The 24,015-nt window shown below is 43.4% G+C and overlaps 1 protein-coding gene across 1 annotated transcript in view; it reads left to right on the plus strand.

Moving 5' to 3' along the window:
* The window catches only part of fer1l6 (fer-1 like family member 6), a 311,731-nt gene that overhangs the window by 53,575 nt on the left and 234,141 nt on the right, over positions 1-24,015 (plus strand). Inside the window, exons 9-11 of the mRNA XM_072267285.1 lie at positions 1,360-1,552; positions 17,118-17,440; positions 22,409-22,517. Coding sequence (XP_072123386.1) covers positions 1,360-1,552; positions 17,118-17,440; positions 22,409-22,517 — 625 coding nt within the window. The remainder of the gene's footprint in view (positions 1-1,359; positions 1,553-17,117; positions 17,441-22,408; positions 22,518-24,015) is intronic.

The following is a 24,015-nucleotide window of genomic DNA, read 5'->3' on the forward strand; positions in this document are numbered from 1 at the left end:
AATGGCTGCAGCAAGTGGCATCCTACCATGGGTAGGTCACGTTTTCTTGTTTCTTTGAGTAGGAGATATGGAAACAACCTTTGGAAAACAGCATGGCATGCCTTTATTATTACGGCCTCCAGTGATGTCATTTAGGCCAATTTGTAACTTTAACATTGGTGAGGACATCACAGTTTGAAAGTTCAAAGAAAATTTATGTACAGTATACTGTATGTCACCATATACAACTCAGAGATTCATTTTTTTGCAGGCGTTCACAGTAGGATAAAGAAATACAATAGAACCGATGAAAAACCACACACAATCAAAGACTGGTAGTGTTCAGGGGTTCATGGTCCATTCAGAAATCTAATGGCAGAGGGGAAGAGGCTGTTCCTAAAACAGAGAGTGTGTGTCTTCAGACTTCTGTACATCCCCTGTCAGTGTGTGACGGTTTCTCTCTCCCTCTCGTATGGCTGCTCTCAGAATAAGGTCCCTGTGTTCAAAAGGTCTCTCTCTCTCTCTCTCTCTCCCTTGATGGTGCCAGAGTCTTGGGTCTTGAGAAAGGTTTATTCGATGCTGTTTGTGGATTGCACTCTTTAGTTCATGTTATGATGTGTTTCTGGCTTTTGTTTGCTATTTTGGGCGATTTTGATTGGGGCGGGCTGCAGATAATGAATGACATAGTGCTAGACTGAACTGAACCGAGCCAAACTGGATATGCCTGGACTCTTTCAATGATCTTGTGGGTTGCTGTTTTATATTCTGTGTTTTTCGCTAATTTTTTTTTTGCCATTTGTGCGGTTTTGTTTTTTTTTTGTGTTGTGGGAGGTGTTGATGTTTTTCTTTGAACAGGCTCCATCGTTTTCTTTATTTCATGGCTCTCCATAGGGAGATAAATCTCAGGGTTGTATACCGCATGCGTACTTTGATAAATCCTGAACCCTCTTTGACCGTAGTATTGAGAAGAGAGCATGGCCTGAGTGGTGAGGGCCTGAGTGATGGATGCTGCCTTTTAGAGGCATCACTTTTAGAAGATGTTTTGATGGTGAGGAGGCTAGTACTCATGATAGGGTTGTCTGAATTTACAACCCTCTGCATCTTTTTCCAGTTCCTCAGAACTAGACAGTTACACTGCTCTCCACGGTACTTCTGTAGAAATTTGCATTTTGTCACATACCGAATCTCCTCAAACTCCTAATGAAATATAATTTTTTCCCAGGCACCTGAGTCCAGCTAGTATTGAAGTCTTTGGGAACCCTTGAGTTATGCCTGGCAAATAATGAAGTCTTTTTTTGGGACTCCTGAGTTTTCCTGTGAATGTCTCTTCCTTTCACTCGGCTCATGACGGAAACCCTACTGTTCCCTTCTCATCACCAGGGTCGAACATCAGTGCATAAAAATTGCGCCGAGCCCATCTGGAATGAACAAATAATTTTCAAAGAGATGTTCCCTCCGTTCTGCCAGCGAGTCAGAGTTCAAGTCTGGGATGAGGGAAATGTGAATGATGTCGTGATAGGTACTCATTACATCGATCTGAAGAAAATATCAAACAAACAGGATGGAGATAAAGGTAACGCAAAATAAGTGGTATTTCTCAACAAAGGAATTGTATACTTTTCTGAGAAGATGTATCAGTTTAAACTTTCTTCTTCTCATCCTGTTGATGACACTTTTGCTTTTAAAAGCACAGTGAGTGTAAGGGCACTTTACTTGAATGCAAGTAATATTCAAAACAAGGTCAGTGAACTTGTGGCTCAAATCAGTACAAAGAGATATGATATAGTGACCATTACAGAGACACGGTTGGGATATCCAAGGATATCAGGTAATATGGAAGGGTAGGCAGGAAGGCAAGGGAGGTGGGGTAATGATCTTAATCAAGGATGAGATCAGGGCAATGGTGAGAGACACTATAAGATCTAAGGAGCAGAATGTTGAATCCATCTGGGTAGAGATTAGGAATAGTAAAGGGAAAAAAATCACTGGTGTGAGTGTCTGTCGGCCACTGAATAATAACATTTCGGTGGCACAGGCAATAAACAGAAAAATATCTGAGGCACGTAAGAATGGAACAGCAGTTACCATGGGGGACTTTAACTTACATAAAGATTGGGTGAATCAAGTTGGTCGAGGCAGTCTTGAGGAGGACTTCATAGAATGCATCCATGATGGCTTTCTTGAACAGCATGTTACTGAACCTACAAGGGAACGTGCTATCTTAGATCTGGTCCTGTGAAATCAGACAGGTAAAATTAGTGACATTGTAGTCGGGGATCCTCTTGGAAAGAGTGATCACAGTACGATTGTGTTTCTCATACAAATGGAGGGTGCAATAGTTTGATCAAAAACGAGTGTATTATGCCTAAATAATGGAGAGCACAATGGGATGAGTGAGGATTTGGTAGTGTAGACTGGGAACACAGGCTATATGGTGGGATAGGTGAGGAACAGTGGAAGACTTTCAAAGAGATTTTTCACAGTGCTCAACAGAAGTGTATTCCAGTTAAAAGCAAGGACAGTAAGGGTGGGGAGAGCCAGCCTTGGATAACTAAGGAAATAAAAGAAGGCATCAAACTAAAAGCTCGTGAATACAAAGTCACCAAAGGTAGTGGGAAACTGAATGATTGGGAAAACTTTCAAAAGCAACAAAGTACCACTAAGTGAGCAATAAGGAAAGGGAGGCTAGATGATGAAAATAAACTAGCACAAAATATAAAAATGGATAGTAAAAGTTTTTATAATTATAGAAAGTGGAAAAGGGTGGCCAAAGTGAATGTAGGTCCCTCGGAGGATGAGAAGGGGGAATTGATATAAGGTAATGAAGAAATGGCAGAGGCTTTGAATGACTATTTTGTGTTGGTCTTCACGGTGGAGGATGCATCTAACATGCTAAAGAGAGATGTATGGATGTGATGGGAGATAAGGACCTCAATACAATAGCTATCACTAAAGAGGAAGTGCTGAGCAAACTTGTGGGCCTGAAGATTGCTAAGTCCCCTGGTCCTGATGGAAAGCATCCCAGGCTACTGAAAGAAACGGTGGAAGTTATAGTAGAGGCTTTGGTGATAATTTACCAAAATTCTCTGGACTCTGGGCAGGTCCTGGTGGATTGGAAGATGGTGAATGTCATGCTACTGTCAAAAAAGGATGAAGACAAAAGGCAGGTACTTATTGGCCAGTTAGTTTAACATCTGTAGTTGGGAAAATGCTTAAAGCTATCATTAAAGAAGCAATAGCGAGGCATCTAGAAAGAAATGGATCCATCAGGCAGACGCAGCGTGGATTCAGCAAAGGCAGGTCCAGCTTCACAAATTTCTTTGAGGATATAAAAGCGCAGTGGATAGAGGAAACAGATGGTTGTTATTTACTTGGATTTCCAGAAGGCAATAGATAAGGTGCCATATAAAAGATATTCATACGATAAGGATGCATAGAGTTGGGGGTGATGTATTAGCATGGATAGAGGATTGGTTAACTAATAGAAAGCAGAGAGTTGGGATACATCAGTGCTACTCTGGTTGGTAATTAGTGGTGAGCGGTATGCTGCAGGGGTTGGCTCTGGGCCCACAATTGTTCATCATATACATTTACGTTTTGGAAGAGGGGATTGAGTATAGTGTATCTAAGTTTACTGATGCTACTAAACTGACTGGAAAAGAAAATTGTGCAGAAGATACAGAGAGTCTTCAGAGAGATATAGCTAGGTTAAGTGAGAGGTAAGGGTCTGGCAGATGGAGTGCAATGTTGGTAAATGCGAGGTCATCCACTTTGGAAGGAAAAATGAAAGAGCAGATTATTAGAACATCATAGTAAACCTACAGCACAATACAGGCCCTTTGGCCCACAAAGCTGTGCCGAACACGTCCTTACTTATCCTTAGAAATTACCTAGGGTTACCCATAGTTCTCTATTATTTAAATGGTAAAAAGTTGCAGCATGTTGCTGTGCAGAGGGACTTGACAGTGCTTGTGCGTGAATCACAAAAGGTTGGTTTGCAGGTGCAGCAGGCTATCAAGAAGACAAACAGAATGTTGGCCCTTTATTGCCAGAGGGATTGAATTTAAGAGCAGGGAGGTTATGCTGCAACTGTACAGGGTGGTGGTGGAGCCACACCTGGAGTACTGCATAGAGTTCTGCTCTCCTTACTTGAAGAAGGATATACTGGCTTTGGAGGCGGTGCAGAGGAGGGTCATTTGGTTGATTCCAGAGATGATGAGGGGGTTAGACTATGAGGAGAGATTGAGTCTCCAGGGACTGTACTCGCTGGAATTCAGAAAAATGAGCGGAGATCTTATAGAAACATATACAATCATGAAAGGGAGAGATAAGATAGAGGCAGGAAGGTTGATTCCACTGGTAGGTGAGACTAGAACAAGGGGACATAGCCTCAGGATTCGGGGGAGTAGAAATAGGACAGAGATGAGGAGGAACTTCTTCTCCCAGAGAGTGATGAATCTGTGGAATTCTCTGCGCAATGAAGTAGCAGTGGCTACCTCGGTAAATATATTTAAGACAAGGTTAGATAGATTTTTGCACAGTAGGGGAATAAAGGGTTATGGGGAAAAGACAAGTAGGTAGAAATGAGTCCATGGCCAGATCAGCCATGATCTTATTGAACGTCAGAGCAGGCTCTTGGGCCAGATGACCACCTCCTGCTCCTATTTCTTATCTTCTTATTAAAATTCTTTGTGATTTGTTAAGAGTAAAGTGGAATTATACAAGCATGAGAGAGGAGCTGACCAAAATTGATTGACCAAAATCACTATCAGGGATGACGGCAGAGCAGATGGTATACACGCAGGGTTCTGAAAGAGGTGGCTGAAAAGACTGTGGAGGCATTAATAATAATCTTTCAGGAATCAATTGACTCTGGCATGGTTCCAGAGGAATGGAAAATTACAAATGTTACATTACTCTTCAAGAAGGGAGAGGGGCAGAAGAAAGGAAAATATAGGCCAGTTAGTCTGACCTCAGTGATTGGGAAGATGTTGAAGGCAATTGTTAAGGATGTGGTTTTGCGGTACTTGGCACAATAGGCTGTAGTCAGCATGGTTCCTTAAAGGAAAATCTTGCCTGACAAATCTATTGGAATTCTTTGAAGAAATAGCAAGCAGTATAGACAAAGGAGAATCAGTGAATGTTAGCATTAATTTCAAGAGGACTAGAATATAAAAGCAAAGGTGTAATGTTGAAACTTTATAAAACACTGGTGGGGCCTCACTTGGAGTATTGTGAGCACTTTTGGGCCTCTTATCTTTGAAAGGAAGTGCTGAAACTGGAGAGAGTTCAAAGGAAGTTCACGAAAGTGATTTCAGGATTGAATAGCTTGTTATATGAAGAGTGTTTGATGGCTCTGGGGCTGAATTCACCAAATTCAGATGAATGAGGGGTGACCTCATTGAAACTCATTGAATGGTGAAAGGCCTTGATAGAACGAATGTGGAGAGGATGTTTCCTATGGTGGGACAGTCTAAGACCAGAGGACACAGCCTCAGAATAAAGATGCGTCCTTTTAGAATGGAGATGAGGAGGAATTTGTTTAGCCAGAGAGTGGTGAATCTGTGAAATTTGTTGCCACAGGTGGCTGTGGAAGCCAAGTCATTGGGTATATTTTAAGGTAGAGGTTGATAGATTCTTCATTAGTCAGGGCATGAAGGGATATGGGGAGAGGTCAGGAGATTGGGGCTGAGAGGGAAAATTGATCAGCCATGATGGAATGGTGGAGCAAACTCGATGGGCCAAGTGGCCTGATTTTGCTCCTATATCTTAAGGTCTTGTGGTCTATTTCCTCAAAATCTGCATATCCTTCTAGCTCCAACTTGATGGCATAAACTGAACATCGATTTCTCTGACTTACGTAATTTCTCCCTCCCCTCCACCAGCTTCTCTCTTTATCCATTCCCCATTGCTTCTCCCCTCTTATCCCTTCTCCTCTCCTCATCACCTGCCTACCCTATCCCCCTGTTGCTCCTCTTTCTTTCTCCCATGGTCCACTGTCCCCTCCTATCAGATTCCTTCTTCCTTCTTCAGCCCATTACCTTTTCCACCCCATTATCTTCCAGCTTCTCGTTTCCTCTCTCCTCCCATTTTCCCACTTCACTCCTCACCTGGCTTCACCAACCACCTGCCAGCTTATACACCCAGCTGCTTATTCTGAATTTTCCCCTGTGCCTTCCGGTTCTGATAAAGGGTCTCAGCTCAAAAAACATTGACTGTTTTGCTGCCTGACCTGAAGTGTTTGTACAGCACTTTGAATGTGTTATGTCACCTATCCCAACTTAAGTTTCGCTTTTCACTCTTAAACACATTGCAATCCATTGGTCGATTTACTTTAATGAGTAGAATGTTATAGAAAGCTTGGAGCATGTGCTTTAGCTACAAGAAGTTGTGTCTAAGTGTCACCCCTGTTAGTTAGGCTTTGTCTGGAGTATTGCATGCATTTCTGGTTTCCCCATTATACGGAGGATGTCAAAGGGGGCAGAAGAGGATTACTAGTATGTTGTCTGAATTAGAGCAGGGGTCCCCAGCCATTTTTTTGCACCGCGAACCTGTTTAATATTGACAATATTCTTGCGGACCAGCCGACCGGGGGTGGAGGGGGAGGGGGTGGTGGTGTTCAAGTAGGGTTAAACTCACCTCAACATGTCTTCTACAGTTAGGGTTGCCAACTTTCTCACTCCCAAATAAGGGACAAAAGTAGCAGTCAAATATGGGACACTTGTGTTTACCCCAAGAAAGACTATCATGACCATGAAACCTTGCATGGGCACCTGTGTGCGCGTGTGTGACGTGCGCATGTGCGTACGTGCCGAGTTTTGTTTCCACAAATCGGTTTTGGCTTAATCTTCCCGACTACACAGTACAGACATTACTTCTACTTTATATAGGCTGTGTATTTATCATATCATCCCTGCTTTCACTATACGTTAGTGTTATTTTAGGTTTTATGTGTTATTTGGTATGATTTGGTAGGTTATTTTTTGGGTCTGGGAACGCTCAAAAATTTTTCCCGTATAAGTTAATGGTAATTGCTTCTTCGTTTTCTGCCATTTTGGCATGAAAGGTTTCATAGGAACACTCTACCTTAGCGGGGGAAATACGGGACAAGGGCAGTCCCGTATGGGACAAATCAATTTAGCCCAATATACAGGATGTCCTGGCAAATACGGGACAGTAGGCAGTCCTATGTTCAAGATCAACAGTGCGTGACAGGGAATGAGGAAAGGCGCAGCTGACTCATATTGTTTCATATCGCCTCATATTGTTTCCTCACGGCCCGGTAGCACATGCTTTGCGGCCCAGCACCGGTCCGCGGCCCCATGGTTGGGGACAGCTGAATTAGAGGACATTTGCTATAAAAAGAGAATGGACAAACTTGGATTGTTTTCTCTGGATCAGCAGAGGCTGAAGGGAGATTGAACAGAGGTTCATAAGATTATGAGAAGCATGGATAGAGAAGAAAGACATATTTTTCCTAGGGTTGGCTAATACCAGAGGGCATGAATTTAAGGTGAGAGGGGGGTAAATTCAAAGGGGCAAGTATTTTACACAGAAGGTGCCGGGTGCCTGCAATGTGCTGCCTGGGAGGCTTTAAGAGACATTAGGGACTTTTAAGAAATGTTTAGATAAATATGAGAGAAATAGAAGGATATGGACATTGTGTAGGCAGAGGGAATTAGTTTGTTGACCATTTAATTATTTATATAATTTAATTAACTTCTAATTGATTTAAGGGCAAAAGGATTGCAAGGGACAGAATTGGTCCTCTGGAAGATGAGAATTATAATCTATGTATGGAACCAAAAGAAAAGGGAAAAGATCTTAATTGGATTTTTTGCACCTGTATTTACTCGGGAGACACAGAATCTATCGAAGTGAGGCAAAGCAGCAACAAGGTCATGGACCTTATACAGATTACAGAGGAGGAGAGGTTTGCTGTCTTGAGGAAAATTCAGGTGGATAACTCCCAAGGGCCTGAAAAGGTCTTCCCTTGGACCCTATGTGAGGCAGATCCCAAAATTATAGGAGCCCCAGCAGAGATAGTTAAATCATCCCTAGCGACAGGTGAGGTATCAGAGGATTGGAGGATAGATAAAAGTTATTTCACTATTTAAGAAAGGCTCTAAAAATAAACCTGGAAATTATAGCCCAGTAAGACTGACATCAGTAGTAGGAAAGTTATTGGAAGGTATTCGAAGGGACTAGATACATGAGTATTTGGATAGACACGGACAATTTGGATTGTTATTATAGACATGACAAGGGACTGTATGGCTTTGTGTGTGGTAGGTCAGGTCTAATCAATCTTAAGAGATTTTTGAGGAAGTTACCAGGAGAGTTGATGAAGACACAGCAGTGGATATTATCTACATGGACTTTAGTAAGGCATTTGACAAGGTTCCTCATGGCAGGTTGATCAAGAAAGTTCAGTCACTCAGCATTCAAGATGAGGTAGTAAATTGGATTAGTCATTAGCTTTGTGGGAGAAGCCAGAGACTGGTGAGAGATGGTTGCCTTTCTGACTGGAGGCCTGTGCTTAGTGGAGTGCCACAGGGATTGGTGTTGGGTCCATTGTTTGCCATTTATATCAATGATCTAGATGATAATGTGCTTAACTGAATCAGCAAATTTGTGGATGACACCAAGTTTGTGGGTATAGTGGACAGTGAGGAAGACTATCAAAGCTTGCAGTGGGATCTGGACCCAGGATCTTATAAAAATGGTAGATGGGATTTAATGCAGACAGTTATGAGGTGTTGCTCTTTGACAGAACCAACTAGGATAGGTCTTACACAGTGAATGATAGGCTACTGAAGAGTTGGTAGAATAAAGGGATCTGGGAGTACAGGTCCATAATTCATTGAAAGTGTATGGTTATGTACTTTGGCAGAAGAAATAAATGGGCAGACTATTATTTAAATGGGGAGAGAATTCAAAGTTCTGAGATGCAACAGGACTTGGGAGTCCTCGTGCAGTATACCCTTAAGGTTAACCTCCAGGTTGAGTCAGTGGTGAAGAAGGCGATTGCAATGTTGGCATTCATTTCTAGAGGAATAGAGTATAGGAGCAGGGATGTGATGTTGAGGCTCTATAAGGCGCTGGTGAGACCTCACTTGGAGTACTGTGGACAGTTTTGGGCTCCTTATTTAAGAAAGAATGTGCTGATGTTGGAGAGGGTACAGAGAAGATTCACTAGAATGATTCCGGGAATGAGAGAGTTAACATATGAGGAACGTTTGTCCGCTCTTGGACTGTATTCCTTGGAGTTTAGAAGAATGAGGGGAGACCTCATAGAAACATTTCGAAGGTTGAAAGGCATGACAGAGTGGATGTGGCAAAATTGTTTCCTATGATGGGGGAGTCTAGTACGAGAGGGCATGACTTAAGGATTGAAGGGCATCCATTCAGAACAGAGATGCAGAGAAATTTTTTTAGCCAGAGGGTGGTGTATCTATGGAATTTGTTGCCACGGGCGGCAGTGGATGCCAAGTCATTGGGTGTATTTAAGGCAGAGATCGATAAGTATCTGAGTAGCCGGGGCATCAAAGGTTATGGTGAGAAGGCGGAGGAGTGGGACTAAATGGGAGAATGGATCAGCTCATGACAAAATAGCGGATCAGACTCGATGGGCTGAATGGCCAACTTCTGCTCCTTTGTCTTATGTCTTATGGAAATTGGCGGCACAGATAGCTAGGGTCGTAAAAAAATTTCTTGGCACATTGCCCTTTGTAAGTCAAAGTACTGAAGACGGGAGATGGGATTTTATGTTGAAGTTGTAGAAGACATTTGGTGAGGAGTAATTTGGAATATTGTGTGCAATTATGGTCACCCACCTTGGTGGCAAGTTGTTGGAGAAGATCCTGAAAGGCAGGATTTATGAGCATTTGGAGAGACTTTATCTGATTAGAGATAGTCAGCATGGCTTTGTCATGGGCAGGTCATGCCTTACAAGCCTGATTGAATTATTTGAGGATGTAACAAAGCACATGGATGAAGGTAGGGCAGTGGATGTAGTGTATATGGATTTCAGTAAGACATATTATTAAGGTTCCCCATGCGACGCTCATTCAGAAATTAAGGAGGAATAAGATCCAAGGAGACCTTGTTTTGTGGATCCAGAATTGGCTTGTCCTCAGAAGGCAAAGGGTGGTTGTAGATGGTTTTTATTCTGCATGGAAGTCGGTGACCAGTGGTGTTCTGCAGGGATCTGTTCTGGGACTCCTCCTCTTCGTGATTTTTATAAATGACCTGGATGAAGAAGTAGAAGGGTGGGTTAGTAAGTTTGCTGATGTTACAAAGTTTTGGGGTGTTGTGGATAGTCTGGAGGGCTGTCAGAGGTTACAGTGGGACATGGATAGGTTACAGAACTGGGCTGAGAAGTGGCAGATGAAGTTCAACCCAGATAAGTGTGAAGTGGTTCATTTTGGCAGGTCAAGTTTGAAGGCAGAATATAGTATTAATGGTAAGACTCTTGGCAGTGTGGAGGATCAGAGGGATCTTGAGGTCCATGCCCAAAGGACATTCAAAGCTGCTGCGTAGGTTAACATTTCTGTTAAGAAGGCGTATGGTGTGTTGGCATTCATCAACCATGGGATTGAGTTCAAGAGCCATGAGGTAATGTTACAGCTATACAAGACGTTGTACTGTGTTCAGTTCTGGTCCCCTAACTACAGGAGGGATGTGGATACTATAGAAACAGTGCAGAAGAGACTTACAAGGGTGTTGTCTGGATTGGAGGGTGTGCCTTATGAGAATAGGTTGAGTGTACTTGGCCTTTTCTCCTTGGAACGACGAAGGATTAGAGGTGACCTGAGAGAAGCGTGTAAGAAGATGAGAGGCATTGATGATGTGGATAGCCAGAGGTTTTTTTCCCAGGGCTGAAATGGCTAACATGAGGGGCATAGTTTCAAGGTGCTTGGAAGTGGGTACAGAGTGGACGTCAGGGGTAAGTTTTTCCACACAGAGAGTGGTGGGTGTGTGGAATACACTGCCGGTGATGGTGGTGGAGGTCGATACAACAGGGTCTTTTAAGAGAAAGCTATGCAGTAGGGAATTTCTAAGGCAGTTTCTAGAGTAGGTTACATGGTCAGCACAAAATTGTGGGCCCAAGGGCCTGTAATGTGTTGTAGATTTCTATATTCTATGTACCTACAAGAAAGATGTAAATAAGGCTGAAAGAGTGGAGAGAAAATTTACAAGGATGTTGCCAGGACTGGAGGACCTCAATTATAAGGAAAGATTGAATAGGTTAGGACTTTATTCCTTGGAACGTTGAAGTTTGAGGGAACATTGATAGAGGTATAGAAAATTATGAGAGGTATAGATAGAGTAAATGCAAGTAGGCTTTTTCCATGAAATTGGGTGGGAATACAACCAGAGGTCATGGGTTAAAAGTAAAAGGTGAAAAATTTTAGAGAAACTTTTTCATTCAGAGCGTGGTGATTGTGTGTCAGCACAAGTGGTGCATGTGAATGTTTAAGAGAAGTTTGGATAGGTACATGTACAATAGGGATATGGAGTGCTATGGTCCCAGTGCAGGTCGATGCTTTATACTTTATTGTCGCCAAACAATTGAAACTAGAATGTACAATCATCACAGCGATATTTGATTCTGCGCTTCCCGCTCCCTGGATTACAAATCAATAGTAGGTATTAAAAATTTAAATTATAAATCATAAATAGAAAATAGAAATATGGAAAGTAAGGTAGTGCAAAAAAAAAAATTGAGAGGCAGGTCCGGATATTTGGAGCGTACGGCCCAGATCCGGGTCAGGATCCGTTCAGCAGTCTTATCACAGTTGGAAAGAAGCTATTCCCAAATCTGGCCGTACGAGTCTTCACGCTCCGAGCCTTCTCCCGGAGGGAAGAGGGATGAAAAGTGTGTTGGCTGGTGGGTCATGTCCTTAATTATCCTGGCAGCACTGCTCTGACAGCGTGCGGTGTAAAGTGAGTCCAAGGACGGAAGATTGGTTTGTGTGATGTGCTGTGCCGTGTTCATGATCTTCTGCAGCTTCTTTGGGTCTTGGACAGAGTAGGCAGTTTAAATAGCTCACGATTAGATAGGACGAAGGGTCAGTTACTGTGCTGTACTCTTCTATGTTCCATGTAATAGATTATATAAATTGTCACAGGGGATCTGGCATGCTACTCCTACCTACCACATTACTAAAGGGATTTTTTTTAAACCTGGACAAAATACGAAGGAATAACAAAGACTATCCTTGGGTGGGTGACACTCTGGTACACCTGCTGCATGGCTCCAGTAACCCAAGTTTGTTCCTTACCTCTTAGCATGACATCTTCATGACTGTGTGGGCTTTGTCTGCTACTCCAGTTTCCTTTCTCATTCCCAAAGATATGCTTGCAGATTCCACTCAGTGGTCTCTTTATTAGGTATAGGTGAGTACATGGTAACGTGGCCACAGGAGTGGAACCCGGTATGGTCTCCTGTTGCTGTAGTCCATCAACTTCAGTGTGTGGTGCATTCAAAGATGCTCTGTTGTAACACGTGGCTATTTGCCTTTTTGCCAGCTTGAACTAGTCTGGTCATTTTCCTCTGGCCTCTTTCATTAACAAGGTGTTTTCACCCACAGAACTGCTGCTCAGTGGATTTTTTTGTTGTTTTTTTGTGTGAAAGTTCCATGAAATTACCAGTCTCTGAGATACACAAACCACCCTGTCTTGCACCAACAATTATTCCATAGTCAAAGTCATTTAGATCACATTTCTTCCCCATTCTGATGTTTGGTCTGAACAACAACTGAACCTCTTGACCATGTCTGTGTGCATTTATGCATTGACTTGCATAAACATTGTCCAGAATTTCCAGAATTTTCCATAGGGTCCTTTGTTCTACCACAGCCTCCAGTGTGTCCAGTTTGACTCCTGTAACAGAACCAGCCTTTCTAATCAGTTTATTGAGCCTGTTGGCATCACCTCTGTTGATGCCATTGTCCCAGCACACCACCGCATCAAAGACTGGTGGCCAAAAAGCTCAATTTTAGTTTCATCAGAACATAGAACCTTCTTCCAGGTGACTTCAGAATCTCCAACATGCCTTCTGGTAAACTCTTGCAAAGTTTTCTTGTGAGTTTTTTTCAACAGTGGCTTTCTCTTTGCCATTTTCCCATAAAGCTGCGACTGGTGAAGCACCTGGGCAACAGCTATATGTGAAGTCTCTCCCATCTCAGCCACTGAAGCTTGTAACTCATCCAGCGTTGTCATAGGTCTCTTGCTGGCCTCCCTCACTAATCCCCTTCTTGCACGATCACGCAGATTTTGAGGACTGCCTGCTCTGAGCAGATTTACACCTGTGCCATATTCTTTCCATTTCTTGATGATTGACTTAACTGTACTTCAAGGGATATTCAGTAACTGGAAATTTTCTTGTATCCATCTCATGACATGTGCTTTTCAATAAACTTACTGTGGAATTGCTTGGAGTGTTCTTTTGTCTTATATTGTAGCCTTTGCCAGGATACTGACTCACCAGCAGTCGCATCTTCCAGATGCAAGTGTATTTTTACTACAGTCAATTGAACCAAATTGACTGCATATGGTGATTGCCATTTATTTAATTATGTGGCTTCTAAAACCAATTGGCTGCACCAGTGATGATTTAGTGTGACATTTTAAAGGGGGTGAATACTTACGCAATAAATTAATTTGTGTTTTATATTTGTAATTAATTTAGATCACTTTGCAGAGATCTGCTTGCACTTTGACATAAAAGAGTCTTTTTCTGTTGATCCGTGACAAAAAGCCAACTTAAGTCCACTGTGATTCAATGTTGTAAAACCATAAACCATGAAAACTTCCGGAGGGGGGAAGTGAATACCTTTTATAAACATTGTTTCTAAAGAGTGAAAGAAAGGTGTGAGTGGATATTGGAGCGCTGGAAAATGACTCTGGAGAGCTGGAGAGGTAGTAATGGGAGACAAAGAAATAATGAAAGAACTTGATAAACATTTTGCAATCAATCACCATTGTGTTAAGACGCGTGTAGTATGCCAGAAATTCAAGAGTGTCAGGGGGCAGAAGTGCGTGTCATTGCTATTACTAAGGAGAAGGTGCTTGGGAAGCTGAATGATCTGAGGGTAGATAAGTCACCTGGGTCAGATGGATTACACTTCAAGTTTCTGAAGGAGGTAGTTGAAGAGATTGTGGAGGCATTTGTAAAGAGTCACTAGGTTCTGGAAAATCGTAAAAGGAAGGAAGGCGGAAGCAGAAATTGTTAAAAAAAAAAGTACGGATGCAGAAGAAAGGAAATTTTAGGCCAGTAAGTCTGATTTCATTGGTTGGGAAGATGTTGGAGACCATTAACAGGAATGAGATTTTAGCTAATTGGAGGTGCGTGATAAAGTGGTCCAAAGCTGACATGTTTCCTTATGGGGAAATCTTGCCTGATCATTCTAGTAGAATTCTTTTAGGAAATACTAGGTAGGGTAGACAAAGGAGAGTCAGTGGATGTGGTTTGTTTTGATTTTCAGAAGGCTTTTGAAGCTGGTATTTTAGGAAAGGTACCAGCATGGATAGAAGATTGGTTGATGTGCAGCAGGCAAAGAGTTGAAATAAAGGGGGCCTATTCTTGCTGGCTGCTGGTGACTAGTGGTATTCTGCATCGGCTGGTATTGTTATCACTTCATTCATGTTATATATCAACAATTTGGATGACAGGATCAATGGATTTATGGCCAAGTTTGCAGAATGTACAAAGATAGGTTAAGGGCCAGGTAGTATTGAGGAAGCAAGGAGTCTGCAGAAATATTGGGAAAATGTGCAAAGAAATGGCAGATGGACTATAATATAGGAAAGTATATGGTCATGCAGTTTTGTAGAAGGAGTAAAGGCATAGACTATTTTTCTTAACAGGGAGAAAATTTAAAAATTAGAAGTACAAAGGGACTTGTGAGTTCTCCTACAGGATTTCCTAAAGGTTAATTTGCAGATTGACTCAGTGGTAAGCAAGACAAATGCAATGTTAGCATTCATTTCAAGAGGAGTGGAATATTAGACCAAGGATGCAATGCTGAGGTTTAGTAAGACATTCATCAGACCACACTTGGAGTATTGTGAGCAGTTTTAGGCCCCTTACCTTGGAAAAGATTTGCTGGCATTGGAGAAAAACCAGAGGAGGTTGATGGGAATGAAAAGGTTAATATATGAGGAGTGTCCGAGGGCTCTGGGCCTGTTCTCACTGGAGTTTAGAAGGATGAGGGAGGGATCTCATTGAGACCTAATGAACATTGAAAGGCCTAGACAGAGTGGATATAGAGAGGATGTTTCCTATTGTGGGTGAGCCTAGGACCAGAGGCCACAGCCTCAGAATATAGGGGCGTCCATTTAGAACAGAGACGAGGATGAACTTCTTTATCCAGAGAGTGGTGAATCAGAAAAATTCATTGCCAGTAATGGCTGTGGAAGCCAGTTCATTGGGTATATTTAAAGCAGACGTTGATATGTTCTTCGTGGCAGGCCAGGCAGCATCTCTAGGAAGAGGTACAGTCGACGTTTCGGGCCGAAACCCTTCGTCAAGACTAACTGAAAGAAGAGCTAGTAAGAGATTTGAAAATCGGAGGGGGAGGGGAGATCCAAAATGATAAGAGAAGGCAGGAGGGGGAGGGATGGAGCCAAGAGCTGGACAGTTGATTGGCAAAGGGGATATGAGAGGATCATGGGACAGGAGGCCCAGGAAGAAAGAAAAGGGGGGGGGGGGAACCCAGAGGATGGGCAAGGGGTATAGTCAGAGGGACAGAGGGGAAAAAAAGGAGAGAGCAAGAAAGAATGTGTGTATATAAATAAATAACGGATGGGGTGTGAGGGGGAGGTGGGGCATTAGCAGAAGTTTGAGAAGTCAATGTTCCTGCGATCAAGTTGGAGGCTGCCATGACGGAATATAAGGTGTTGTTCCTCCAACCTGAGTGTGGCTTCACCTTTACAGTAGAGGAGGCCGTGGATAGACATATCAGAATGGGAATGGGATGTGGAATTAAAATAGGTGGGAACTGGGAGATCCTGCTTTCTCTGGCAGACAGAGCGTACGTGTTCAGCGAAATGATCTCCCAGTCTGCGACAGGTCTCACCAATATATAGAAGGCCACATCAGGAGCACCGGATGCAGTATATCACCCCAGCCGACTCACAGGTCAAGTGTCGCCTCACCTGGAAGGACTGTCTCGGGCCCTGAATGGTGGTGAGGGAAGAAGTGTAAGGGCATGTGTAGCACTTGTTCCGCTTACACGGATAAGTGCCAGGAGGGAGATTGGTGGGGAGGGATGGGGGGAACGAATGGACAAGGGAGTTGTGTAGGGAGCGATCCCTGCGGAAAGCAGAGAGGGGGAGGGAGGGAAAGATGTGCTTAGTGGTGGGATCCCCTTGGAGGTGGCGGAAGTTATGGAGAATAATATGTTCTCCCCCTCCACCTCACACCCCATCCATTATTTATTTATATACACACATTCTTTTTCTTTTTCTCTCTTTCCTTTTTCTCCCTCTGTCCCTCTCACTATACCCCTTGCCCATCTTCTGGGTTTTCCCCCCCTCCCCTTTTTCTTTCTCCCTGGTCCCCCTGTCCCATGATCCTCTCATATCCCTTTTGCCAATCAACTGTCCAGCTCTTGGCTCCATCCCTCCCCCTCGTGTCTTCTGCTATCATTTTGGATCTCCCCCTCCCCCTCCCACTTTCAAATCTCTTACTAGCTCTTCTTTCAGTTAGTCCTGACGAAGGGTCTCGGCCCGAAACGTCGACTGTACCTCTTCCTAGAGATGCTGCCTGGCCTGCTACGTTCACCAACAACATTGATGTGTGTTGCTTGAATTTCCAGCACCTGCAGAATTCCTCGTGTTTGCATTGATATGTTCTTGGTTTGTCAGAGCGTCAATGATTATCGGGAGAAGGCTTGAGAATGGGGTTGAGAGGAGTAATAAATCAGCTATGATAGAATAGTGGAGCAGACGCGATGGGCCAAATTGCTTAATTCTGCTCCTATGTCTTATGCTTGCAAGCTTTTATGCATTGAGTTGCTGCCAGATGATCAGCTAATTAGATGTTGGCATTAACAAGCAGGTGTACAGATGTACCTAATAAAATGGCCACTGAATATCAGTAAAATGTCAATATTTCAAAATCTTTTAAGGATTTTTGCCGACTTTTGGACCAGCATGGGTCAATCTATATGGCTCCTCCCGTAATTATAGCCTGATGGATGACAATCAGGAGCTCAACGAAGGCTTTCGAGAAGGTGTATCATTCAGGGGCCGTCTTCTGATTGAAATTACTGTGGAGATTCTGTCAGCAGGGTCTGCTGATACCAAATTCTCGAAGATAGCAAAGGACTTGAAGGCTGTGCCCAAGGAATTGAAATCGAGAAAAGTTCAGGAGACATCTTGCATCGAAGAAAATTCCAAGCTTTCCAGCTCTACTGAGCAGTCAGATTCGACTGAAGTTGAAGTGGAATCAGTAAAGCCTTGTACATGGGTTTGTTTACTATCAATATTTCTTCCATGTTAATTCAAGGAAATTGCTTATCAAATATTGGATGGGCAAGATGAAATGATCACAGAGAAGTTGTTTCCTACAGTGGGTGAGTCTAGTCCCAGGGGGCTCAGAATAGAAAGACTTCTCTTTAAAATAGAGATGAGGAGGAATTTGTTTAGAAAGTAAGTAGTGAATATGTGGAATTAATTGACACAGATAACTGCAAAGGCCAAGTCATTGGATATATTTAAAGCAGAGGTTGATAGGTTCTTGATTAGTATGACATCAAAGGTTACAGGGAGAAACATAGAAATATAGAAAACCTACAGCACAATACAGGCCCCTTGGTCCACAAAGTTGTGCCAAATATGTCCCTACCTTAGAAATTACTAGGGTTACCCCCAGCCCTCTATTTTTCTAAGCTCCATGTACCTATCCAAAAGTCTCTTAAAAGACCCTATCATATCCACCTCCACCACCGTTGCCAGCAGCCTATTCCACGTAGTCACCACTCTCTGCATAAAAAAACTTACCCCTGACATCTCCTTTGTACCTACTCCCAAGCACTTTAAACCTGTGCCCTCTTATGGTAGCCATTTCAGCCCTGGGAAAAAGCCTCTGACTATCCACATGATCAATGCCTCTCATCATCTTATACACCTCTATCAGGTCACCTCTTATCCTCCGTCACTCCAAGGAGAAAAGGTTGAGTTTACTCAATCTGTTTTCATAAGGCATGTTCCCAATCCAGGCAACATCCTTGTAAATCTCCTCTGGACCCTTTCTATAGTTTCCACATCCTTCCTGTAGTGAGGCGACCAGAATTGAGCACAGTACTCCAAGTGGGGTCTGACCAGGGTCCTATATAGCTGCAACATTACTTCTCGGCTCCTAAATTCAATTCCACGATTGATGAAGGCTAATAAATTGTATGCCTTCTTAACCATAGAGCCAACCTGCGCAGCTGCTTTGAGCGTCCTATGGACTCGGACCCCAAAATACCTCTGATCCTCCACACTGCCAAGAGTCTTACCATTAGTGTTATATTCTTCCATCATATTTGACCTACCAAAATGAACCACTTCACACTTATCTGGGTTGAACTCCATCTTCCACTTCTCAGCCCAGTTTTGTATCCTATCAATGTCCCGCTGTAACCTCTGTCAGCCCTCCACACTATCCACAACACCTCCAACCTTTGTGTCATCAGCAAACTTACTAACCCATCCCTTCACTTCCTCATCCAGGTCATTTATAAAAATCACGAAGAGTAAAGGTCCCAGAACAGATCGCTGAGGCACCCCACTGGTCACCAACCTCCATGCAGAATATGACCCTTCTACAACCACTCTTTGCCTTCTATGGGCAAGCCAGTTCTGGATCCACAAAGCAATGTCCCCTTGGATCCCATGCCTGCTTACTTTCTCAATAAGCCTTGCATAGTGTACCTTATCAAATGCTTTGCTGAAATCCATATTCACTACATCTACAGCTCTTCCTTCATCAATGTGTTTAGTCACATCCTCAAAAAATACTATCAGGCTCGTAAAGCACGACCTGCCCTTGAAAAAGCCATGCTGACTATTCCTAATCATATTATGCCTCTCCAAATGTTCATAAATCCTACCTCTCAGAATCTTCTCCATCAACTTGCCAACCACTGAAGTAAGACTCACTGGTCTATAATTTCTGGGCTATCTCTACTCCCTTTCTTGAATAAGGGAACAACACCCGCAACCCTCCAATCCTCCGGAACCTCTCCCGTCCCCATTGATGATGCAAAGATCATTGCCAGAGGCTCAGTAATCTCCTCCCTCATCTCCCACAGTAGCCTGGGGTACATCTCATTCAGTCCTGGTGACTTATCCAACTTGATGCTTTCCAAAATCTCCAGTACATCCTCTTTCTTAATATCTACATACTCAAGCTTTTCAGTCCACTGCAAGTCATCACTACAATCACCAAGATCCTTTTCCATAGTGAATACTGAAGTAAAGTATTCATTAAGTACCTCTGCTATTTCCTCTGGTTCCATACACACTTTCCCACTGTCACACTTGATAGGTCCTATTCTTTCACGTCTTATCCTCTTGCTCTTCATATACTTGTAGAATGCCTTGGGGTTTTCCTTAATCCTGCCTGCCAAGGCCTTCTCATGGCCCCTTCTGGCTCTCCTAATTTCCTTCTTAAGCTCCTTCCTGTTAGCCTTATAATCTTCTAGATCGCTAACATTACCTAGCTCTCTGAACCTTTCATAAGCTTTTCTTTTCTTCTTGACTAGATTTACTGCAGCCTTTGTACACCACGGTTCCTGTACCCTACTATAACTTCCCTGTCTCATTGGAACATACCTATACAGAATGCCACACAAATATCGGAGCAAGAAGACTGTGAGAGGAACCAGCTAAGGATCTTTGGAGCGAAGGCATTTACTACTCAGGGTAAAGAGAGGCCAGACTGCGCAGAGCGTGACGTCAGCCAGTAGAGCGGGAAAAATTAAAAAAGAAGACCGCCATATCCAGTGGGCAGCCTTCGGAGTGGGTCTTGGCAGTAACGGGATGAGGTGAAGTAGGTTTACTGTGTCAATTGCGGGAAGGAAGAATGTGTGTGAGGCCGGTTTTCTGTGCTCGGTGTCAGATATGGGAAGTCCTGGAGTTGCCCAGCCTCCCAGACGGCTATATCTGCACCAGGTGTGTCGAGGCTGCAGCTCCTAAGGGACTGCGTTAGGGAACTGGAGTTGCAGCTCGATGACCTTCGTCTGGTCAGGGAGAGCGAGGAGGTGATAGAAATGAGTTATAGGCAGGTGGTCGCACCGGGACCACAGGAGACAGACAGGTGGATAAAGGTCAGGAGAGGGAAGGGGAAGAGTCAGGTACTAGAGAGTACTCCTGTGGCTGTACCCCTTAACAATAAGTACTCCTGTTTGAGTACTGTTGGGGGAAGCAACAATGGCCATGCCTCTGACACAGAGTCCGGTCCTGTGGCTCAGAAGGGTAGGGACAGGAAGAGGAAGGCAGTAGTGATAGGGGACTCTATATTAAGGGGGTCAGACAGGCTATTCTGTGGACGTAGGAAAGAAACTAGGATGGTAGTTTGCCTCCCAGGTGCCAGGGTCCAGGATGTTTCAGATTGCGTCCAAGATATCCTGCTGTGGAAGGGAGAACAGCCAGAGGTCGTGGTACATATTGGTACCAATGACATAGGTAGGAAAAGGGAAGAGGTCCTGAAAACAGACTACAGGGAGTTAGGAAGCCAGTTGAGAAGCAGGACCTCAATGGTATTAATCTCGGGATTACTGCTTATGCCACGCGATAGTAAGTATAGGAATTGAATGAGGTGGAGGATAAACGCGTGGCTGAGGGATTGGAGCAGGGGGCAGGGATTCAGATTTCTGGATCATTGGGACCTCTCTTGGGGCAGGTGTGACCTGTTCAAAAAGGATGGGTTGCACTTGAATCCTAGGGGGACCAATATCCTGGTGGGGAGGTTTGCTAAGGCTACTAGGGAGAGTTTAAACTAGAATTGTTGGGGGATGGGAACTAAACTGAAGAGACTGGGGAAGAAGCTGTTGGATGACAAACAGAGAAAGCTTGGAGACAGTGTCTGAGGGAGGATAAACAGATGATAGAGAAGGGACATGCTCAGACAGACAGTTTGAGATGTGTCTATTTTAATGCAAGGAGTACTGTGAACAAAGTGGATGAGCTTAGAGCGTAGATCAGTACTTGGAGCTATGATGTGGTGGCCATTACAGAGACTTGGATGGCTCAGAGAGAGGAGTGGTTACTTCAAGGTTTTAGATGTTTCAGAAAGGACAGGGAGGGAGGCAAAACAGGTGGGGGCGTGGCACTGTTGATCAGAGATAGTGTCATGGCTGCAGAAAAGGTGGATATCGTGGAGGGATTGTCTATGGAGTCTCTGTGGGTGGAGGTTAGGAAGAGGAAGGGGTCAATAACTCTACTGGGTGTTTTTTGTAGGCCGTCCAACAGTAACAGGGATATCGAGGAGCAGGTAGGGAAACAGATCCTGGAAAGGTGTAATAATAACAGAGTTGTCGTGGTGGGAGATTTTAATTTCCCAAATATCAATTGGCATTTCCCTAGAGTGAGGGGTTTAGATGGCGTGGAGTTTGTTAGGTGTGTTCAGGAAGATTTCTTGACACAATATGTAGATATGCCTACAAGAGGAGAGATTGTACCTGATCTCTCAGTGGGAGAGCATTTTGGAGATAGTGATCATAATTCTATCTCCTTTACAATAGCATTGGAGAAAGATAGGAACAAACAAGGTAATGTTAGAGATCTAGAAGATTATAAGGCTAACAGGAAGGAGCTTAAGTAGGAAATTAGGAGAGCCAGAAGGCCTTGGCAGGCAGGATTAAGGAAAACCCCAAGGCATTCTACATGTATGTGAAGAGCGAGAGGATAAGATGTGAAAGAATAGGACCTATCAAGTGTTACATTGGGAAAGTGTGTATGGAACTGAAAGAAATAGCAGAGGTGCTTAATGAATATCTCACTTCAATATTCACTATGGAAAAGGATCTTGGTGATGTTTTAATTCTGTGGTCAGGTTACATTTCAAAAAAATCAAACATAATGTATTCCAGCATCTGTCTCTTAACATTTCACAATATCCGGATGATGGAGTTCATTTTAATCTGAATAAAATAATTGTCTTGGGGAAAAATGAAGTTAAGTGCCTTTTAAAAGGTGACTTGACTGTTGAATGAAATTATAGAAAACTATTTTGTCTGGGATGTTGCTTTTTAGAAACACAAGCAATTGTGCAGATGCTGGAAATCTGAGGCAACACACACAAAACGCTGGAGGAACTCAGAAGGTCAAGCAGCAGCTAGGGAGGGAAATAAACGCTCAACAAGTATAAATTTTTCCTCTGGAACTGTATCTATGACATCGTCTAAGTACCTCTTTTTGTGCCTTTTCTCAGATTGACGAAGACACTGTCCAATGTTTCCTTCTGTTCGGCACCTTTTTTGAAGCAACAATGATTGACAGGAAGCTTGGTGAAAAGCCAATCAGTTTTGAGATATCATTAGGTAAGGACATACAGTCAGGTTTCCATGACTTACAACAACTAACGATTAAATGTAGACTATTCTATTTGTCTTGAGAGTTCTCTTCCATAATCCTGACCCCAGTTTACATACCGCCAGCAGCCGATTATAAGCAAGCACTCGTAAAACTGCATGATACAGTCTGGAAACAAGAAACGGCCCATCCCGACACATTTCAAATTATAGTCAGTGACTTTAATGAGGCCTGTTTGAAGAAAACCTTGCCCATTAGTCACCAGCACGGAACCTGCTGCACCAGAGATCCCAAAACACTAGACCACTGCTACTTTACGATATCAATCATTCCTTCCCGAGACCACATTTTGGCAGGTTGGATCATGTGGCTATTCTACTACGACCTGTATACAGACCAAGCTTAAAGACCAAAGATCAAGACAACCAAGAGTTGTCACGGGAGGTTGAGGAATGGTTAAAAGATTGCCTTGAGTCATTGAAATGGGTCATGTTTAAGAATTCATCAGTGACTATACCAGGGTCGAAACTGATTTTATTAAAACAGCTGTGGATGAACATGTCCCCACGAAATCATTCTGGGTTTTCCCCGATCAGAAGTCCTGGATGAACAATGAAATCTGGAAGCAGCTGAGAGCCAGATCAGAGGCATTCAAGTCTGGAGAGCAAGAATGCTACATTCTGGTATGATCTCCAGAAAGCCACCTCTAGGCCAAGTGGAGATTCAGGACTAGACTGGAATCAACTAGGGATGCTCAACAGCTATGGAAAGGTTTGAATGCCATAACCTCTGACAAAGCCAAATCCTGTGACATAGGGGACAGCAGAACTTCACTTCCAGATGAGCTCAATGCCTTCTATGCTCCTTTTGACCACCAGAACACGAAAAACCATCATGCAAACCCATGTCTCCCAATGATCCTTTGATCTCAGTATCTGAAGATGATGTGCCAGCTGCCTTCAAGAGAGTGAATCCAAGAAAAGCATCCATTCCGAATGGAGGACCTGGCCGAATACTGAAGACCCGTGCTGCCAAACTGGCTGGTGTACTCACGGAAATCTTCAACCTCTCTCTCTGGCAGTGTGTGGTCCCACCTACTTCAAGCAGGCTTCAATCGTACTGGTGCCCAGGAAGAGTGTGTTAACTTAAATGACTATCACCCAGTGGCACTTACATCCATGGTGATGAAGCATTTTGAAAGGCTGTTGATGAAACTTACCAGCTCCTGTCTGGATGGTGACTTGGATCCACTCCAATTTACTTACCGAAACAATAGGTCTAAAGCAGATCTTGTTGTCTCTTCACACAATCCTGGCACATCTGGACAGCAAAGATGCATACATCAGGATGCTCTTTATCGATTACAGCTTGGCATTTAACACCCTCATCCCCTTAAAACTAATCAGTAAACTCCAAGACCTTGGCCTCAATACCACCTTGTGCAATTGGATCCAGGATTTCCTTTCTTGTAGACCCTAGTCAGTTCTGATTGGCAAAAGCATCTCC

Source organism: Mobula birostris, chromosome 9 (assembly GCF_030028105.1).
Source record: "Mobula birostris isolate sMobBir1 chromosome 9, sMobBir1.hap1, whole genome shotgun sequence".
Classification (NCBI taxonomy): Eukaryota; Metazoa; Chordata; class Chondrichthyes; order Myliobatiformes; family Myliobatidae; genus Mobula; species Mobula birostris.